This window comes from Prionailurus bengalensis, chromosome C1 (genome assembly GCF_016509475.1).
Source record: "Prionailurus bengalensis isolate Pbe53 chromosome C1, Fcat_Pben_1.1_paternal_pri, whole genome shotgun sequence".
Taxonomy (NCBI): Eukaryota; Metazoa; Chordata; class Mammalia; order Carnivora; family Felidae; genus Prionailurus; species Prionailurus bengalensis.
The window spans coordinates 215,345,663-215,364,183 of NC_057345.1; the positions used below are offsets into that span (position 1 = coordinate 215,345,663).

Consider the following 18,521-nt stretch of genomic DNA (forward strand, 5'->3'; position numbering starts at 1 on the left):
TCCTCTCCGGGCCACGGGAGCTCCAGGCTGCTGTAAGGAGATAGCCCGTCCCTTCCTGCGGGGACGGACTCTGCACGGGGGCCCTCTCCAGGGCGCTCCTTGAGTAGAGGGCGGCTAAGACAGGCCTTCTCCTCTCTAGCCAAACCATGTGGCCCGGCGTCCCCTCCTGGGAGCTCACAGCGCCAAGGGGACATCAGACTTCTTCCCTGGACACCCCCTCCTCCCCAAATGCAGGCTGGTCACATACTCACCCTCAGGTGCTCCCTCGCCATTAGCTCCTTTGCCTCTGAAATCACAGGCAGAGCAATCTCTTGGATACTTCAAGCAGCCATCAGAAAGCGTTACGGAGGCCCTCCTCACCCTCCCTTCAGACTGACCCGTGTCTCTTTCACTAATGAACGTATTGAGAGTCGTCTATGTTTGGCAGCCTCCCTCACTCTTTAATCTTTGGTTTTCTGGATCCGTTTCCTGGCCCCACCGCTATGGCACCGCGCTCCCGCTCGCCAACCCGGTGGCCTTCCCCGGCCTCCGTGTCTTCACAGCATTTGCCCCGTGGACAACCGTGCACTGGACCCCGTTCCCCCTCCCACGCCACCCTGCCAGCTCCTTCCCTCTTGCCCCTCTGTGCCCGGGGACGTCTCACCTGCTCCCAGAGCCTCGCCGTGTGTGCATCTCGGACTCTGGCGTGACCCGCCCTTTCTTGCTGCCTCTGGCTGCTTCTCACAAGCCCTCAGTCTCCAGCTGTCACCCTAACTGTGCCCAGCCCCTGGTCCCTGTGCTCCCCTTCACCATATTCTTCACGCCTATCCTTCGCCTCGCACCCCAGCTCCCCAGAGCAGTGCCAGTGCTGGAGGCTGGCACCCCAGGCCCCTACTGGCCTTCCCCTGCAGCATAGCCCTCCTTCCCCTTCCCGCGGCTCCTTAGTCTCCAAATGCGGCTGATGCTTTTCTAGATGTGTTTTGCCTCCACGCCTTTATTCTTTCATCCCTTTCGTGTAAAGTGTTTCCCTCCTTGCCATCTCTTGGAATTGATCTGCCCACAAGGCTCTCTGGTGGCAGCAGGGCATCGGGGTGACACGGGCCCGTCTGCGAATCAGCTGTGGGACTCGGAGCCAGTCACCTTTCCTTTTTGCTCTGTAAGCCCCCCTCACACAGAAAGGGATAGAAACCCCTCCCAGGGCTGCAGGGGGCTTTAAGGGACCGCGCGTCCACACCTCAGCTACCCAGGCGCTTCAGGATTGTCTCCCCCTCTCTCACTGCTCGCAGGGCAGAACCAGGCTGCAACAGCAGCTCAGAAAAGACGTGAGGACGAGTGAAAACAGACAGAGGCTCTAGCTGGGGAGGTCGTCAGGAAATAACAAGGCCGCTGTGGTCTCCCAAGTGCAGAGCACCGCCCCTCGGGCTGGGGTGGGGAAGCCGGCAGGCCTGTTGCTGCTCTAGCGCCGCCTTGTTCGGGGGAGGGACTCAGTCAGGCCCGTTTCTCAGGGCTGTAAGTTGTGGCAGCAAAGTGTCAGGGGCCAGAAGTACACGCGTGAGGGCTGTGGGCCCGAGCAGAACAGGCCGTGGTGGCAGGCATCCAGCCCTCCCAACTCCCGAATGCACCCATCCTGGGGGTCTGCGCGAATTTATGGAGTGCCCGCACTGTGCCGGGCCCTGTGCTGGGGCCGAGGTAGACCTCCTTGGGCTGGGGAGGGGAGATGCGGTGGTGATCAGAGGCAGTCACCGCAGTGTGAGCAAACTGCTGGGATGGGATCCCCAGGAAGCACGTAGAGTTCGTGCCCCGTGCTGCCTCCCCGGGAAGAAGAGAGGAGAGGGGGCCGGCATCTCAGCCGAGAGGCGCAGCAGTGAAGTGAGACAGAAGGGAGAAGAGCCACAGAACTCAGCATGGCTACACCGTGGGGGGCGGAGGGTGGGGAGAAGAAAGGGGCGACTCTGGGCACACGACCGACCCAAAGCCCGGTAAGCCTCATTTTACCAGGAGGTGGACGCCACCGAAGGGCATCAGGCAGGAGTGGGACGTGATCAGGTGTGCCTTCAAGAAAGAGTGCCCCACTTTGGGCATAAAGAAGTATGGGGCGCCTGGGTGGCTCAGTCAGTTAAGTGTCCGACTTCAGCTCAGGTCACGATCTTGTGGTTCGTGGGTTCGAGCCCCGCGTCAGGCTCTGTGCTGGCAGCTCAGAGCCTGGAGCCTGCTCCAGATTCTGTGTCTTCCTCTCTCTCTGCCCCTCCTCTACTCAGGCTGTCTCTCTCCGTCTCTCTCTCAAAAATAAAATAAAATAAACATTAAAAATTTTTTTAAAACAAGAAGTAAACCACAGGGTGCGACTAGACTTAGGGAGGCCGGTTGGTCAATGCTGCAGGCCTGACCGAGGTGGTGGCTTTGGGGCAGGAGGGCAGCAGGAGCCTCCGGGAATCCTTCCGCATGTTCAGCCCACATCCTTGTCTTGGGGCACCCAGCCAGTCACATTCACGGCACGCACGAAATTGTCATCTTTCGTTAAGGCCAAGCACTTGTGTATTTGCATCTCCATTTGTCGGGTAAATAAATTGAGATTCAGAGAGGTTTAAAAATGTATCTGCAGTCCCGCAGCTCGTGAGGGGCAGAGCTGGAAGTCCAGGCAAGCTACTGAGCCGGTGGCCACTCGCCTCGCCTCTCCACATGGCATGGCCTCTGCGCACGGAGCAAGGAAGGGAGCAGGACAAGTAGCAGGAGAGGTGAAGAGCAGGAACCTCGCCGCGGGCCACCACCCTCCCTGTCCCTCGAGGGGCTTCTTGGCCACAGACACACCCAGACCCCTAAGTAACAAAACTCCTGGAGCGAGGGTTTCCCAGCCGAGCAAGGGCGCGTTCGTTCAGTCCAGGCCCTGGATGGCCGGGAATGGACACCCTTCCTCCGAGAGGGCAGATATTTGACCCCATCTCTCATTTCACCCCTGTGTGACCCCTGCCAGGTAGAGCATCCTTTCCCAGACGGCATCCCTCAAGCTGTGACACAAGTTCAGTCACCAATACGCGGTAAATGCTGCATCTGGTAGCTTCTTGTAGTCCTGACGCACGTTAGCGTCTCAAAGGTGAAGGGATGTCCCATAAGAAAAACGTCAAATAAAACCCCGCCCTCGCATCTCCTATATATTAATACTTTTTTTCTTTAAGTAACATTACCGCATTTTAGAAAACCCCGTTCTGGACCAAAGTCGTCTCTGCTGTGTGAGGAGTGTGTATACTTGTGAGTAGGTTGCTTGTGGCTTTTGCCCGCCCTCTGCCGTGGCGGGTGAGGGACTCTGACAGCTCTAGACTTGTTCGGCTTCTCGCTGGGACGAGAAGCCTCTCACCTGCCCCTCCGCCTCCCCCCCACCCCCCATGCCCAGCACCTGGAAGCCCAGAGCACAGGTAGGTGGGATCCTGAGAACGAGTGCTGACGAGCTGGCATCCTGGTTCGGCCCCCAGCCGGCTGTGCGGCTGTCTATCACAGACCCCGCCCCCTCAAGACCTCCAGAGTTGTGGGTCCCCAGTGCATTTGGCACTGGGCTCCAAATGCTCAGCAGACGCCAGGACTGGAATCAAGGCCCCATCTCCAAGGGCTTGGCTTGCTGTTCTGGAAGGTGATCCTGGCCAGTCCTGAGCCCCCCCCTTTTAGAGCACTTGCCAGGAAGTTGCTGACTTCAAACCCCCTCCCCTGCCACCTTCCCAGCAGGACTGAGTGATCTCATGCCTGAGAGCAAACATCACACGCTGGAGCAGAAGGAGGGGACGGGTTATGACCAGGACAGGTACCCAGATTAAGGAGCAGAGCCCAAGGCCACGGCGGCCCACAGGCCTCCGTCCCCACCTCCCAGACTCCAGCGTGTGACATTTGCTCTCAGGGGCGCGTCCTAACCACCCAGAACGGCTTGGGGCATCGTCTGAGGCCTGCCTGCTGGGTCTGTGCATGCAGCCCTGGCCCCCAACAGGAGAAGGAGATCAGGGTGAAGGGATGCCATCTGTCCACGTGTCTCTTCTGATCACCCTGCCTTCCCTCAGAGCGCAAGCCTTCAGCCCCTTTTGACTACAGAGAAAAACACTGAATGGGAGCCCAAAGACCCCTGGACCACAGGCTGCAGGGCTGCAGTTTATAAACTAAGGCTCTTTCCTGCCCAGAAGTTCCTGGGTTCTAAGCCGCTCCTGCCACGTCCCAGGTCCTGTGGAAGGAAGATGCTGGGGGCCCCCTGCTGGCTGATCCATGGAACTGACCCATGGTGGGGTCAGGGGCAACCTGTTGAGCCCAACGAGGGGGACTTTGCAGGCCTCAGATGAGAGCAGAGACATCCACCTGGCCCACCCCCAGTAGCTGCCAGCCCAGTTCTCCCTCCGTGATGCCTAGCCCTGTTTTTGACGGTGAATTCTGAACTCAGTGGAATCTGGCTGCCGGCCGCTTGGCATTTCCTTGGCCTTCCTGTTCCCACACTCCACTGGGGACCGTCCTCCAGCAGCCATGTGTCCCTCCCAACCACCCCAGGATGGCTGCCACTTCTGCTTCCAGGCCCCGCTTCTGCTTCCTTGTCCTCACAGTTTGTGTGTTCTCTCTACCCCTCCCTCTCCCACCTGCTGGTGTAACAAGGATGTTAAGGACAGGTTGTGAGGAAATGGTCCCTGCCGCTATCCTAGAACACTAATGAGCCGTGGCAACACCCAGGGAGTCCAGGCTTATTGCTACACCACCTCCCAGTTTGGTGACATTGACGTTTTCCTGGGATGAATGCTTGATATCAGCAAACCATCTTGGAGAGAATTCCACGGGCTACCCTCTTAACTCCTGCCTCCCTGTCATGAGGGAGGCACTGAAGACACTCGGGGAGAAATGAGCCCTTGGGAGGCACCACAGGACCTCTCCAAGGTCAGCCTCTGCATCTCAAGCTTTGCCAGACTTTCTTCTCTCCAGGTTAACGAGAGCACACTTGTGTTTCTCCCACCGGCTTCAGGAGACTCGTGGGACTGCACTGGGGGTCCAGGGAGGACAAGTAGTGGGGTCGCTGGAGAAGCAGCTTGACTTGGTTCTTTTGTCACTGCCTGAGGCTCTGGGCATTGGCTGCACCCTCCTCATTCCCTTCCTTCCTATTCTCATCCTTACTTGAGACCATGAGAGACGAGGTGGGAGAGCCCCTGCAGAAAGTGGGAACAGGAGCAAGGCTCTGCCTGGGGAGGCACCCCATGCATTCTGTTCCTTTGACCCAAACAGTGCGAGTCAGGTGGAGGGGACAGGCTGGAACACCACAGCCCAGCCTTCTCCTCCTGCTCTGCTCAGCACTTCTAGCCTGCATCCTGACCACAACCCTGCTATGAGGGCATGCTGCCCCCTGCTGGCCACACTGGCAAAACACAGCCCAGGGTCAGCCCCAAGGTTATATATAGGTGTTCCCTTTTCAACCAAGCTTGCAGCTGGGCTGGAGACTCCAGGGCTCCAAGGAAGAGACCATGTGCCCCCCGCCCACAAGGACTCTCAGACTGCACGGCGAGACGGGTCTAGAACCGCCTGGCACCCAGTAGTGTTTGTTGAGTGAACAGATGAATGAGTGAAGGTATGCATCTGAAGCATTTAGGTGATAATGGTCTCTAGTATCAGACATTTATTGAGCAGGAACTGAGACTTCTCTTGGGTTGACAAGATCTAAATAGGATGATCAGGTATGGAGAGTCAAACAGTGCTAGACTATGACACAGGTGACCATAGAACAGCCTGGCTCTTGTTGTCAGATGGCTAGTTAGCAGTAAGTACCCAGGGGGGTGATGGAGACGGCCTTCAGCCTGGGCCTTCAGGGAAGGTGAGGAAAAGGCAAATAAGGGGGGATTGATGGCAGGGATGAAACTTACAGGGCAGAGTACAGACTGGAGGTTTGGTGTGGAAGGCAGGGAGAGAGGGAAGCACATCCTGTGTCTTAAGGCCGATGACGTGCCAGGCACAGGGTCTGTCTGCCCTTGTGACATGTGTTACTCCCATTGGTTTGCACAACCGCCCTGTGAAGCAGGTGCTACTACCCCTATGCTGCATTTGAGAAAATGGATCAGGAAAGGTCCGTGTTGTGCAGGGCCCTACAGCAGATGCATCCAGCCGGGGTTCAGACGTCCCTCCACCTGGGAGATGGTGATTGGGTTCAGGTGCCTGAACTCAGAGGTTTTTCAGCGGGAAGTGATGTGCACAAGGACAGATTGGGGAGCAGAGGGAGGCAGAATGGTCATTTAAATGGCTGTTACAGGGGGGGCGTGGGTGGGTGGCTCAGTCGGTTAGGTGTCCAACTTCGACTCAGGTCATGATCGCACGGTTTGTGGGTTCAAGCCCCGCGTCGGGCTCTGTGCTGACGGCTCAGAGCCTGGACCCTGCTTCGGGTTCTGTGTCTCATTCTCCTTCTGCCCCTACCCTGCTTGTGCTCTGTCTCCCAAAAATAAATAAGTGTAAAAAAAAAAAACTTTAAATGGCTGTTACTGCACAGTAGGGTATAAAGGAACTCCTCATTCCACACACAGGGTTTCCTTCATGTACAAGGGCCAGCTGAGACCTGACCCTTCAGCCCTGCACCTGAGCTGTATCCCTGCCCCATGGTGGGCCAGTCCCAAGTCATCCCCACAGAGGAGGGGCTAGGAGTGCAGGCTCGGGTGGGCCTCCTCCCGAGACCCAGATCTGGCCCAGTCCCTCTGGTGGTGCTGTCGCCAGAGGGCCATTTCCAGCCCCTCTTCCTCGTAGAGAGGGCTTCTGGGAGATTGGTTTGTTCTCGGGGCGGCTTGGCAGGCCAGGGCCACACTTCTGCCCTGGCAGGCCCGGTCTGGGGGGGGAGGGGCTTTGTCAGCTCATGCTCGTTCTCCCCCCACCCCCATCACTGGCTGCTTTTCTTTCCGAGAGCTTGGCCAGGTGACAAGGCTAACCCTGAAGCACTACCCACACCTCCAGGAAGAGGAAGTGCGTCCCCGGCCTCCGGCTGCTTGCTGCCAGGGCTCCCGGAGCTTGCTTACTCCTTGACCTCTTCTGCCTCTGTGGGAGAAACACAGGCTCGACATGCAGCTTGGGGGCCCAGATTAAAGGCAGGGGGGAGAGCTCCCTGAACTGAGCGAGGCTTTCCCTGTACAGCACACCCTGGCCACGGTGGCCACAGCATGCCCAAGCCCCCTTTCCAGGGGCTTCAGCTCTTATACGCGTGTGTGATCGGTTTATCCTCCCACGGAGCCCCGGGTGCGGGAAGCAGCATATGGCCTCCTGCCCCAGATGTGGGGGCTGGGGGTGCTGACCTCAGGGCTGTGTGATCCAGCTTCCCACTCTGCCGGCTCCTTTCATCCCCCATCCGTCCCCGCTCCTCTCCCTGGGTCCTTGGTGTGCCTTTGTCTCTTGAGGCCGTATCTGTTGATACTTGTTTATTCTAATTACACTTTAAGTGTCTGGGATTTGGTCACCTCAACTGCACGTTTGCCTTGCCCCAGAACGGGCAATCCCTCTTGCCCTCTGTGACTCTCCTGTTCATCTCCCCTGGGGGAGAAGGGAGCCCTGGGTCTGCTGACCGCCTTCCACATACCCCCAGGAAGCCCTCTGAGTTCTCAGGGCATACCTGGGTGCCTTGTTTTCGTACAGCTGGTGCGCCCCGGAGTGTTCTAGGAGGCTAGTCATTCAGCAGAGCTCCTTACCGAGCACCTTCTTCCAGTCAGGTGGGGTTGGGGTGCTGGGGTGCCAAACACTGGGGCTACAGCAGGGAATAAGACAGATGCCATCCCCCCGTCCAATCGGGGAGGTGGTGTGCAACCTCACGCATCAGCAGAGAAGAGTGATACAGACCAGTTAGCGCAGAGAGGGGCCCAAGCAGGGGAACAAGCCTGGGAGACAGGACAGTGTCTCAAGGCTGAGACTCGAGGGTACATGAGGGCCAGCCCACAGAGAGCCTGGGAGAGAAGGGGAGCAGCAGCCCCTGACCCCTGCTGGTTCCCCCCGCTGCAGGCTCGTGGAGGAGTTCATGCTCTTGGCCAACATGGCAGTGGCCCACAAGACCTACCGCGCCTTCCCTGAGCGCGCCCTGCTGCGCCGGCACCCCCCGCCCCAGACCAAGATGCTCAATGACCTCATGGAATTCTGTGACCAGATGGGGCTGCCCATGGACTTCAGCTCTGCCGGGGCCCTCAACGTGAGTGCCGGGAGTGTAGGGGAGGGGGAGACCCTAGGGGAGAAAGCCTCCAAGTCACAGAGGCCCTGGCCATGGGCCATGCTCCCCACCAGGACCAGGCCAAGGGAAGCCAGTCAACACCCATCTATCTATGGGCAGGGATCCTGTGGCCAGGGATGGGCGGGGCTTGGGCCCAGAAACTTTCAGTAAGGGGCTGAGATGATTGGAAGCCAGAGAATGTTTTTTATGGTAAGTAGGGTCAAATGTTTCCTGCCTGGATCTAAGCCTTATGGGGCTTGGGGACCCATGACTTCAGCTCCGATCCCACAGAAGGGAGGCTGTTCCCATCTGTGCTGTAAGCCTGGGGTGGGCAAAGAGGCACCTTAGGTCAGACAACTGGAAACCAGTCTCTCCCTCCAGCCAATAAGACACGGACTGACCTCAGAGCAGGACATGGGCTGGGGGCTGCTGGCCCCCTGCAGCCCACCGTGGCCATCTGAGCGTGCTCGAGCCCCTCAGCATACCCTTCCTCCCCAGAGCCAGGTCTCAGATGGTCAGAGGGTGACAGGGGCCCCAGAGCCAACCCAGGCTTGACTGCATATCACACGGGTTTGCTTCCAGAAAAGTCTGACCAAAACATTTGGAGACGACAAGTACTCACTGGCCCGGAAGGAGGTGCTCACCAACATGTGCTCCCGGCCCATGCAGGTAAGGAGGGGCCTCATCCCCATCCTCCCTTTTCTCTTAGGAGCATCCGTGGCCTGCACACACACAGGAACTAAGGGGAGGGGTGGGGAGCACCCCCAGGCAGCACCTAGGACAGGTGAGCCCTGGGCTCCTGAGCCTGATCTGCCTCCTACACAGACTTGCCTGCCTCATCTGCTCAAGGACGGCTTCTACAGGGCTGCTAAAGGGCCTCGTTTGAGCCTCACTGCCCCCTTCACGTGGCCTCTGGGGCTGTTTCCTAGCAGAAGGCAGGGAGTCCCCACAGGGTGTACGCTAAGCCTTTGGTGCCCAGTCGCCACAAACCAGACCAGCTTAAGTAAGGGAATGGGGGGCTGGTCAGCAACTCAGTTGGACGGGCACCCCGGAGGGGAGAGACTGTCTTGTCTCCTGCGGCAGCCTGCCCAGGGGAGCAGTCATCAGCCCCTACCACGGCTTCTGGACCCCAGGCAGAATTGTCTCCCTCTCGCCAGATAGTAGAGGAGGATTTAGACCATGGGCCTGTGTCTGCAGGCAGGGTGACAGGCTGGCAGCCTAGGAAGTAGACAGTGAGCTTGCTCCTAACAGCAGGTGTCAGCCCTCTGGCAGGCGCAAGCATCTTGGGAAGGAGCCACCCCACCAGCCTGTCAGGTCAGCGGGAGCCACAGATACTAATGGGACCAGCTCTGGGCCCCAGTCTGTCTGAGGGGCAGTGACAAACCAGTTTTCAGGGGCTCAGTCACTGCAGATTCAATCTGTTCACAGGAACCAGGTCACCTCAGCTGGCCACAGCCGATTTATTTTCTGACAGTCGTATTTTCTGCCAGGAATGGAGTCATCCGGGCCCGTGTGGTCTGGCTGCCTTTCCCCTGCCCCCAGTCACAATTGTCTGCCCCCACCAAGCCCCTTAAAGCCACACAGAGGGGCAGGTGTGCCTGTGGCCAAGGGGCTCGATGTCACTCTGCCCTCCAGTTACTCTGAGATGCAGTAGCCCCTGGGTCCCAAGATCTACCTGTTGACTGTGCCGTGAGGGCTGATTGGGCTCCCGTTCCCTGCCCCCAGCCTCTGGAAGGCATCCACCTCCAAGGTCAAACTAGCCCTGGAGCTCCACGGAAAGGAGCCTTCCTCTCCCGAGTCACCCAGAGCCTTAAATAGAGTGGACTTCTGGCCTTGCCTGCCTTTGTCTGGGGAGCTGATGGCAGGGGGTTGTTGGAATTTCTGAAGTGCCCCTGTTCTCCCAGTCCTGAGAACTGGGACAAGGACAGGGGACCGGGTAGGGGCAGCAGCAGTGAGCACAAAAGTCCCAAGTAAGGTGCTAGAACTGGGCACCAGGGCTGTCCCCGGAGCATCTGGTCCCTGGGAAAGCCACAGCCCTCACCCATCCCACCCTGCCCAGAGACACCTTCTCCAGCCAGAAAGGGGACCAGGGCCTCCGTCCTCCTCACCCCTGATCATCTGGGCCACCCCCGAGAACAAGGCCCAGACGTGGCTTGGAGTGGAGGCTGCTCCCACCTCTCCCGGGGACTTGCCCCGGACATAACCCAGGTCCCAGCAGGAGCTGGAGGGGAAGAGGTCTCAGGGAGCTGAGCAGGCCATCCCCAGCTGTGCCCTGGATTCCAGGGCCGACGTACACAGAGTAACCGGAGCCGGCTGTCCGTTTGGCCAAGTGCACAGGCGGGTGTGTGCAAACAGGGAGCAAGTGAGTGAGCACACAAGGGTGTGACTTTGGCCCTAGATGAGGAGCCTGTTCTCTTGCTCCCAGGCAGCAGCGGCGTCCTTGATTCCCAGCCCCGGAAGCTTGGGGACCACTGGGCAAACAGCTGCGGGGACGGTGGCCAAGGCTCCCGGATGGCAGAACCACTATGGGCCTGGAGCTATTTGCTGGGCCCCTAGAGAAACTTGGCCTCTCTTCAAGCACCCCAGTCATCGTTTCCTCCCCTGCAGAAGGGCCTTTTAAACTCCGACCTCTTGAGTCTTGGCTCAGGGCAGCTTTTCAGGGACAAGAAGGGCTGAGGCCGGTGGCTGGCAAACCTCTCCCTCCCTTGGCTGGTGCAGGGTTGAGTATGGGGGGTACAGAGGTGCCAGGGTGCAAGCATCGCCTCTGGCAGGACAGGCATCGGGGCCAGAGGGCATGAGGTTGGTCACAGCGAAGACTAGGCCTGGGCCACAGAGGAAGAGCCAGGCACTCCCAGTCCATTTCATTCTAGGCGGGTAGTAGGAGTCCTGGGCCACGTGGTGGTGGTGGAGGTGGACTTCGTGTCCTTGCAGAGCCCCGTGGCCTCCTCGGCGTCTGCTGCTGCCTCCACGGGACGTCTGCGGCCCCTTGTCCAGCGTGGCCACAGGCCTCCCCTCTTCTCCCTGTTGCACAGCAGCTGCCCCATCCCCGTCCCATGGAGGGGCAGACCAGAAACAGCTCCCTCCTTGTTGCCGGCGGTAACAGCCCCGAAAACTCGGCAGCGGCCGGCTGAGGGAGAGGATGAGCTCCTCCCCAGCTGCCCTCACAATTCAGCAGGTGGGCGGCCCTCCCTGAGGGCTTGGGTGGCCTGTCCCACGGGGCTCGGAGGGAGGAGGTTTCCAACCATCCTGAGGTTTCCCAGCACCCCCTGGGCCCCGCAGAGGCGGGGTGGGCCCCTTACGGTGTTCTTTGGCCTGTTCTGCGTGCTGCCATCACGAAGGGTCCGGGCAGTGCAGGGCAAGGCCCACGTTTGTCTTCAGCAGGAAAGGGGCATGGGCATCTCGTGGCTCTGCACAGCCTCGTGGCAGCCACACTGGTCCCCTTACAGAGGGTGGCTCCCGGCCTCCTCGGGCCTGTGGTCGGCCGCCTACAGCCTGGCAGTTCAGTCCACCCCCAAAACAGCCCATCGTGAGACTCTGAGCATCCCAGCCTGGCAGAGCAAACCCCGCCCTGACCCGGCCTGGCCAGGTTCTAAGACTCACCTCCCAACCCCCCAGATGGCACTGTACTTCTGCTCGGGGACGCTGCGGGACCAGGCACAGTTCCGGCACTATGCTCTCAACGTACCACTCTACACCCACTTCACCTCCCCCATCCGCCGCTTTGCTGACATCCTGGTGCACCGCCTCCTGGCCGCCACTCTTGGTGAGACAGCACTGGGGTAATGCAGGCTTGTGCCCACCTGAGGGCTGCCCAGCCCCAGAGCGGGTCCCCTGGCTCTATGTAGAGACTCCAGGGGGCAGACGGCCTGAGCAGCCGGGGAGCCTAGGCCCAGAAACACCCTCTGTGAGCATGCTGGGGGTGGCTGCAGTGGGGCTCATTAAAATCCTATACAAAAGCCGGGGCTCGAGGACCCCAACCATGGCTGCCCACCTCGCCGGAGCCTCCGAAGCTGAGCAGCAGGAAGGCCTCTGCCCTGCATGGGTTTCCCAGGCCCCACCTTGCCTGGGCAGGGAGCACCATGCTTCCCATCACCAAGCCGTGGCCGGCACACGCACAGCACCCTGCCAGCCGCCCCGCACCCACCCTCTTCCCAGGCTACAGGGAGCTGCCGGACCTGGAACCCGACGCCCTGCAAAAGCAGGCCGACCACTGCAATGACCGCCGCATGGCGTCCAAGCGCGTACAGGAGCTCAGCACCGGCCTCTTCTTTGCCATCCTCGTGAAGGTGAGGCCACCGGCCTGGCAGCCCCTCCCCCTCACCTACCCCACTCCCCCTCCTGGGCACCTGTTCACGAGGCGCCCTTAAGGAGCTCATGGGCCTTCGGCAGCTGGGGTGGGCCCTGGGGATGATGGCATGTCCTGTGGCCAAGCCTTGGCTAGAGCTCCGTCCTGCAGGAAAGTGGCCCCCTGGAGTCAGAAGCCATGGTGCTAGGCGTCCTGAACCAAGCCTTCGACGTGCTGGTGCTACGCTACGGGGTGCAGAAGCGTGTCTACTGTAATGTGAGTGCCCACGGCCACCCAGGCCAGGGTTGGGGACCTTCCGGGCAGGCACAGTGCTGAAGCGCACCCACTAGGACACGGGAGCCGGGGACCTCGTGGCGTCTGTTGAAAGCCCTCCCTCCTCTCACGGACCCACTGAGCTGCATCGACTGCACACTGTGCTTTCACTTGCGTGTCCCCCAACCCTCTGCTGGGGTCTCCTCCATCTCTCTCTGCTATCTGGGGGTTCCTGGCCCAGGGACACACGAGCGTGGAGGATGGGAGCACAGCGCAAGGTCCTTGATGTCCTCGTGTGCACTGGAGAATACAAGCTAAGGCAGTGACAATGGCGTGTGGCAGCCGAGTGTATATACCCCCCCGACCTTGCTACCCTCTGCCGCCCGGCGCCAAGCCCACTTGTCGAGCCACGCCGGGACACCCAGCTGCACCTGCCTAGGGTGAGGGATCCAGGCCAAGAGTCAGGCTTGGGCCCCTTCCCGAAGGACCCAGGCAACCAGAGAATGGGCCCCACCCTAGCCGGTGCAGGGTGCCAGAGTGTGCAGGCTTTGGGGGGTGGAATTTTTTATAGGAATGTGAAGGAAGGAAAGACGAGACAGTGATCCAGGGCCACTCTGGAAACTATGTCCCCCGAAGAGAAGGAAGAGACCGGCCCTTGCCTCGGGTCCTGCCCTGTGTGATTATTTATTCAAGGTTCTTTCCAGGGGCCCTTGGTGCCTGTGCCAACGCCATCTCAGGGGCCTGTTTCAGCTGACCTTGTGGTTGGCAGGTCACCACCTGGCCCTTGACCCTGGCTTCGACTTTCTTGACATCCAGAACACTTGGGGGAGTGCAGAGCCCCGCACATGGAATAGAAATAGCATGGAATGAATACAGTGGAGCAAAGCGGAAGAGACAGAATGGAGTCCAGCTGGAATCAATCAGGGCTCTTGCCCTGAAGTTCATTGAGCAGGACAAAAGTTCAGGTCTAGGTCATCAGACAGATTTGGGTCTGCAGACAAGCCAGCCCTCAGCCTGTGCTAACAGACCCAGCACCCGCAGGGGGCGGCACCCCTCAGCCTTGGGTTCCCCGGTCCACCGTGGGCCTCAAGTAGACAGCCCCTGATGAGCCAGGATAGACCCAGCCCCTGCCACTCAGCACTCAGTCACCCTCAGGTCCTGCCTTAACGGAAGATGGCCGGGCAGGGCCTCCCTAAAGCTGGCCGGAGGTAAGAGCCAAAGGTGGGGGCGGTCCGTAGTCAGAGGTCAAGCAGCCGTCTGCTGGGAGTGGGGCGGGGAGCTCCTTCAAGGCCGGTCAGAAGCTGCCTCCCAAGCAGTGGGCAGCCTTTCGGGGTCAAAGGGGAGGAGGCGGCACGCAGAGCTTGCACCCCACAACACAGGCGTGTGTACCCCCAGGCGCTGCCCCTGCGGTCCCACCACTTCCAAAGGGTGGGCAAGAAGCCGGAGCTCACGCTTGTCTGGGAGCCTGAGGACCTAGAGCAGGAGCCGGTGCAGCAGGTCAGAACCAGGGGGTGGGGCAGCTTTTCCAGAATGCCACTGTGGGCCCGCCCGCCCCTCAGCTCTCGAGGAGCCTTCCTCCTGCGGCACCCCTGCCCTGCCTGCCCCGCTGCCCCTCCCGCGCCCCCACCCCCACCCTCAAGCACTCAAGCTCCCGGTGGGCTTTCAGCTTCTACCTGCGAGACCCACACGGCTCACCCACATTACCTCCTTCGGGCCACGGCTTTCCGGCACTGCCTTCCCTGCCTTGGGGACCCACTGCGGGGAGAGGACGGGGTTCTGCCTGTCCCCGTAGAGCAGGGTTTTCATTTTGGGGGTCCTTTTGAGAGTCCGATGAAAACTGTGGACTCCCTACCCCAGAAATTGCACGTAAGGTCTTCCCCACAGCACGCTCTGAAGGCCCGCCCCAGACCGCGGCTGTTTTTGCGGACACTGAGCGCTCACTTGCGCGCCAGACGACAGACACGGCCGTGTGTGCTTCCCTCACTTCCCACCAAGGCCCCCTGGCCTCAGTCCCCGAGCAGGCTCGGCTTACACATGGGCAGACAGAGGCCTAGAGGGGCAGGGCGAGTGGGCCTGGGGCCCAGCTAGATGGACAGTGGCAGGCCCTTGTCCCTCCCGTCCCGCGGGACCGGCCCCTCACGACCCGTTCGGGTCACCACGCTGGCTCTGCTCTCCTGCAGGTCGTCACCATCTTCAGCCTGGTGGAGGTGGTGCTGCGGGCGGAGACCTCGGCCCTCAAGTACAGTGCCATCCTGAAGCGGCCGGGCCCGCGGAACGCGGAGGAAGCGTGACGGTGACGACGGCCTCCAGCCCAGCCGCACCCCACCCACACCACTGCCCCACCCGCTGGCTTTTAGGAATAGGACCTTTTGACACCAAAGGGGATTTTTAATTTGGTTTTTAACGACTCAGGGTTTTTGTTTTTATTTCTTCATTTTGTTTTATTTTTGCAGCTCAGTTTTTAAACAAACCGGAGAGGAGAGGGTGGGGCCGGACGGAAGGCTGAGGCCCGGCTGGTGCTTAACCAGAGCAGAACAGGACCCGGTCCTCCTGGGAGGCCAGCCCCTCTTCTGCCTGCCCACCCACTGCCTTCCCCTGCCCAGGAAACCGGGGGTTTTCAGCAAATCAGTGTCATGGAATAAAATCAGGTGTGAATTGCGGTCCGGTGTGTGGGGCACCCCTGGGAGGCCAGGGCCGCAGGGTGCCCCTTGGACCCAGGACTGGGGACCTGGCTCGGGCTCCACCCCTCACAGCTGAGCTGAGATCGCCACCCTCCGGAACCTTTCTGTCAGTTCCAGGATGATTCACAGAGCTGGCCACATGTCACACTGTTGCCAGGGCCTCATTCTGGCTGATTAGAAATGTAATTAGTATGCAAGACAGCAAGCTCAGCCATCACCCTGCCTCAGGTGGCTGTGGCCGTCCCTGCCCCCACCACTTCCTCTCTGCCTGCTGGCCTCAGGATGGGGGAGGCATGGGTCCTATAACACCCCCCCCCCACTTCAGGTCCTAGGCCAGAGCTCTGAGTGGCCCTGTCCACACCCCCTTGGTTCAGGCTGGCCCCTCGGCACCTCCAGCACCCGTCCCAAACCCCGGCAGCACCCCGAGGGGTCCTGGCCTGCCAGAGGGAAGGAGAGCCCTCAAACTGGCCTTCCCCACCAGGGATGGGAAAATGGGTGCCTGGTGGCCCTAGGCTGGCCTAGTCACCTGCCTGGCATCGTCCTGAGCGCCCACCAGTGGCACCGTCCTCGGGGACCCAGGGACAGAGATGGAGGGCCGTTGGGCGGTGCTGTCTCCCCAGCTGGCCTGACCACGGCCTGCACTCCTTCCCCACCTAACTGGGAAACCACAGATCAGCTTCCCCGGGAGCTGCCAGGAGCGAGGGTGAACGGTGCCCCTGGCCCAGGCTCCACCGTGCCCTTTCCTCTGGTGTCAGTATTAAGCCCATTTGATCTGGTGGCAGTGAATTTCCTTCAAAGAAAAACTCAGTACGATACCTGGGAGGAGGGCCTCGCAGGAGCTGGAGGGCTGATGGAGCCGCTGCTTTTGTCCACCGGCAGGCCATGGCCCGTCCTCATCCAGCACCGGGCTGGGTGTCAGAGGGGAAGGGAGGACACCGGTTCCTTTCTCTTCCTCCAGCACCCTAGCCAGCCTTCCAAGTGTCCATCTTGCCACCCCCTCTCCGTTCCTGTCCCCAGAACCTTCTCCTGCAGCCAAGTATCTGGAAAGGAAGATGGGCGAGGGTCTGGTGGTTTGGCATTTGGAGGAGGAGATTTCTGGGTGTTTGCTGTCCCGGGCAGCCCGAAAGAGCCCCGGTGCTGTCCCCGAAGGCCTCCCACGGAGCCTGAGAGCTGGGGGCAGGGCAGAGCCCCCATGGAGTGGCACCCCTCAGGGCAGCGGTGTGTCAGAGCAGCCGGGCTCCCTCTCGAGCAGCGTGGACTCAGACCGGACCCCCCTCCCGCTGTTCCAGTGCCCCCCCGAGCCCTGGAGAGGCATAGCCAGCTTGGTCAGCAAAGAAGATCTTGGCTCCCGGCACTCGCTTGGGAATCGCCCTGATGCACTCTGGAGCCCTGGGGGCCATTGGGGCCCCAGCCCACCCCCACCCCATTTGACAGAAGTGGAAACTGTACCCAGCAAGGAAGCAGGTCTCTGGCCAGAGTGACACAGTGAGACTGTCCAGCCAGGACCAGGGCTCAGGCACCGGCCCGCCACTACACCTCCACTGCCTGTGGGCCCAAAGGAGGAGGCCCAGCACCCTCCCCAAGTCACCGGAGTTTGTCTTCATCCCCTCCCCCGGCACACGGGGCTCTGGCGGAAGCCCACGGAAGGGGCCGCCCCTCCTGTGTCCCCACGTGATGGAGCTCTTGACAAAAGGATGACCAGCACAAAACCTCGTCAAAAAGGAAGACTCGCTCATCCCTTCGGCTGCTCCAGAACCACTGCACGCTAGTACAGGCAGGAGCCCCAGACCCCACGCGAGTCCCTGTCTTTCTCACAGGGCCACCTCGGATCACCGTGCGGGGGGAGGCGTCATGCAAATAATGTCACTACAGGACGAGGCTCTAGCAGAGCTCCGAGGCTGGAGACCGTATTCCCAGCCATGAAGGGACAGTAGCCAGGTGACACATGGGCCCCACACGGGTGAAGAAACTGAGGCTTGACGGTATTGGACTTAGCCACGAGCTGTGAAGGTCAAGGTCATTAGGGTCAGAGAGCACTGAGAGGATGTGCAAGAAGATGCTGCAAAAGGAAACTGCATGGACCTTCTGAGCTGGCCGGAGACTGCACTCCAAGGGCCGTGAAGAGCCACTGGAGGTTTCCAACCAGAGCTGTGCCACAGTATGGCCTCTGTGCCTTCAGTCGGCCGTATGTTCTCGGGGCTGCTGTCCAGAGGGGACTTGTGTCACTAGTGCGGCAGGTGGTGGTGATGGCATGAAGGTAAAGCAGGAGAGGGAGGTCGAGTGTGGGCAGAGCCTCCGGGAGCAGACTGCTGGCTATTTGCAGGTGCGGGCCCTGAGGTCCAGTGCCATCTGGATGGTGGAGGGCGTGGGAGGCTGGAGCGCAGGAGAGCCAGCGAGCTGGGACAGTGAGGACTTTCCTCACGGGGGGAGCAGATGAAGGGTGCAAACCAGCTAGTGTCTCTGCTGAGAACAGACCTGGGACGCGGGGTGGGGGACAGGTGGGGACAGTACAGAGGCTGGGCCGGGGCTGGAGGGCTGGAGGGCGGGGGCGGGGGGTGCGCAGCAGCAGGGGTAGCGGCCGCAGGTAGATGTGGGAATGCCGGGCTGGGCCCTGAAGTGCAGGACAGTGGTCCTCTGTCCGGGCATCCTCAGCACACAGCCCGGACCGGAAGCCTGGAAGGGCTCAGGACTGAAAATCCAGGGTCGGGAAAGATGGGGAGAAGGAGCCAGAGAGAGGGGCCCTTGAGCCTTCAGGAAAACTCCTGTCTTTTGATTACAAAGAAAAGAAACCCAGTGCAAAGTGGCTCTGAGAGGAGGGAACTGTAGGAAGATTGGATGTGAACTAGCAGAGGAGGGCGGGAAAGCCCACCGTGAGGGAGGCAGGGACGCACCACGCTTCCAGGTCACCTTGAGTGGCTCTGTCTCCCTTCTCCGTTTCCTCTTCCCTTCCTCCTGGTTGTAAATCACTTCCTCCATCACGACCTTCTGGAAGCATGAGCTCTGTATCTTGCAGCCCACCCTCTTGGAGAGAAACTGACACCCTCTCCCAAGTTAGACCCCAGCAAAGAATGGGGCGGCTGCCCACCCCTGGCCCATCAGAGAGCCGTCACGGGGCAGAATGGTAGCTCCT

General features: G+C 60.4%; 1 protein-coding gene across 4 annotated transcripts in view; it reads left to right on the forward strand.

Moving 5' to 3' along the window:
* DIS3L2 (DIS3 like 3'-5' exoribonuclease 2) overlaps positions 1–15,370 on the forward strand; it is a 348,656-nt gene extending 333,286 nt beyond the window's left edge. For all 4 annotated transcript variants that reach the window (XM_043578169.1, XM_043578167.1, XM_043578168.1 and 1 more), the window contains 7 exons: positions 7,951–8,134; positions 8,735–8,821; positions 11,768–11,915; positions 12,308–12,438; positions 12,609–12,713; positions 14,106–14,207; positions 14,891–15,370. In XM_043578169.1, coding sequence (XP_043434104.1) covers positions 7,951–8,134; positions 8,735–8,821; positions 11,768–11,915; positions 12,308–12,438; positions 12,609–12,713; positions 14,106–14,207; positions 14,891–15,001 — 868 coding nt within the window. In that variant the 3' untranslated portion in view covers positions 15,002–15,370. The remainder of the gene's footprint in view (positions 1–7,950; positions 8,135–8,734; positions 8,822–11,767; positions 11,916–12,307; positions 12,439–12,608; positions 12,714–14,105; positions 14,208–14,890) is intronic.
* Positions 15,371–18,521: the final 3,151 nt, after the last annotated feature.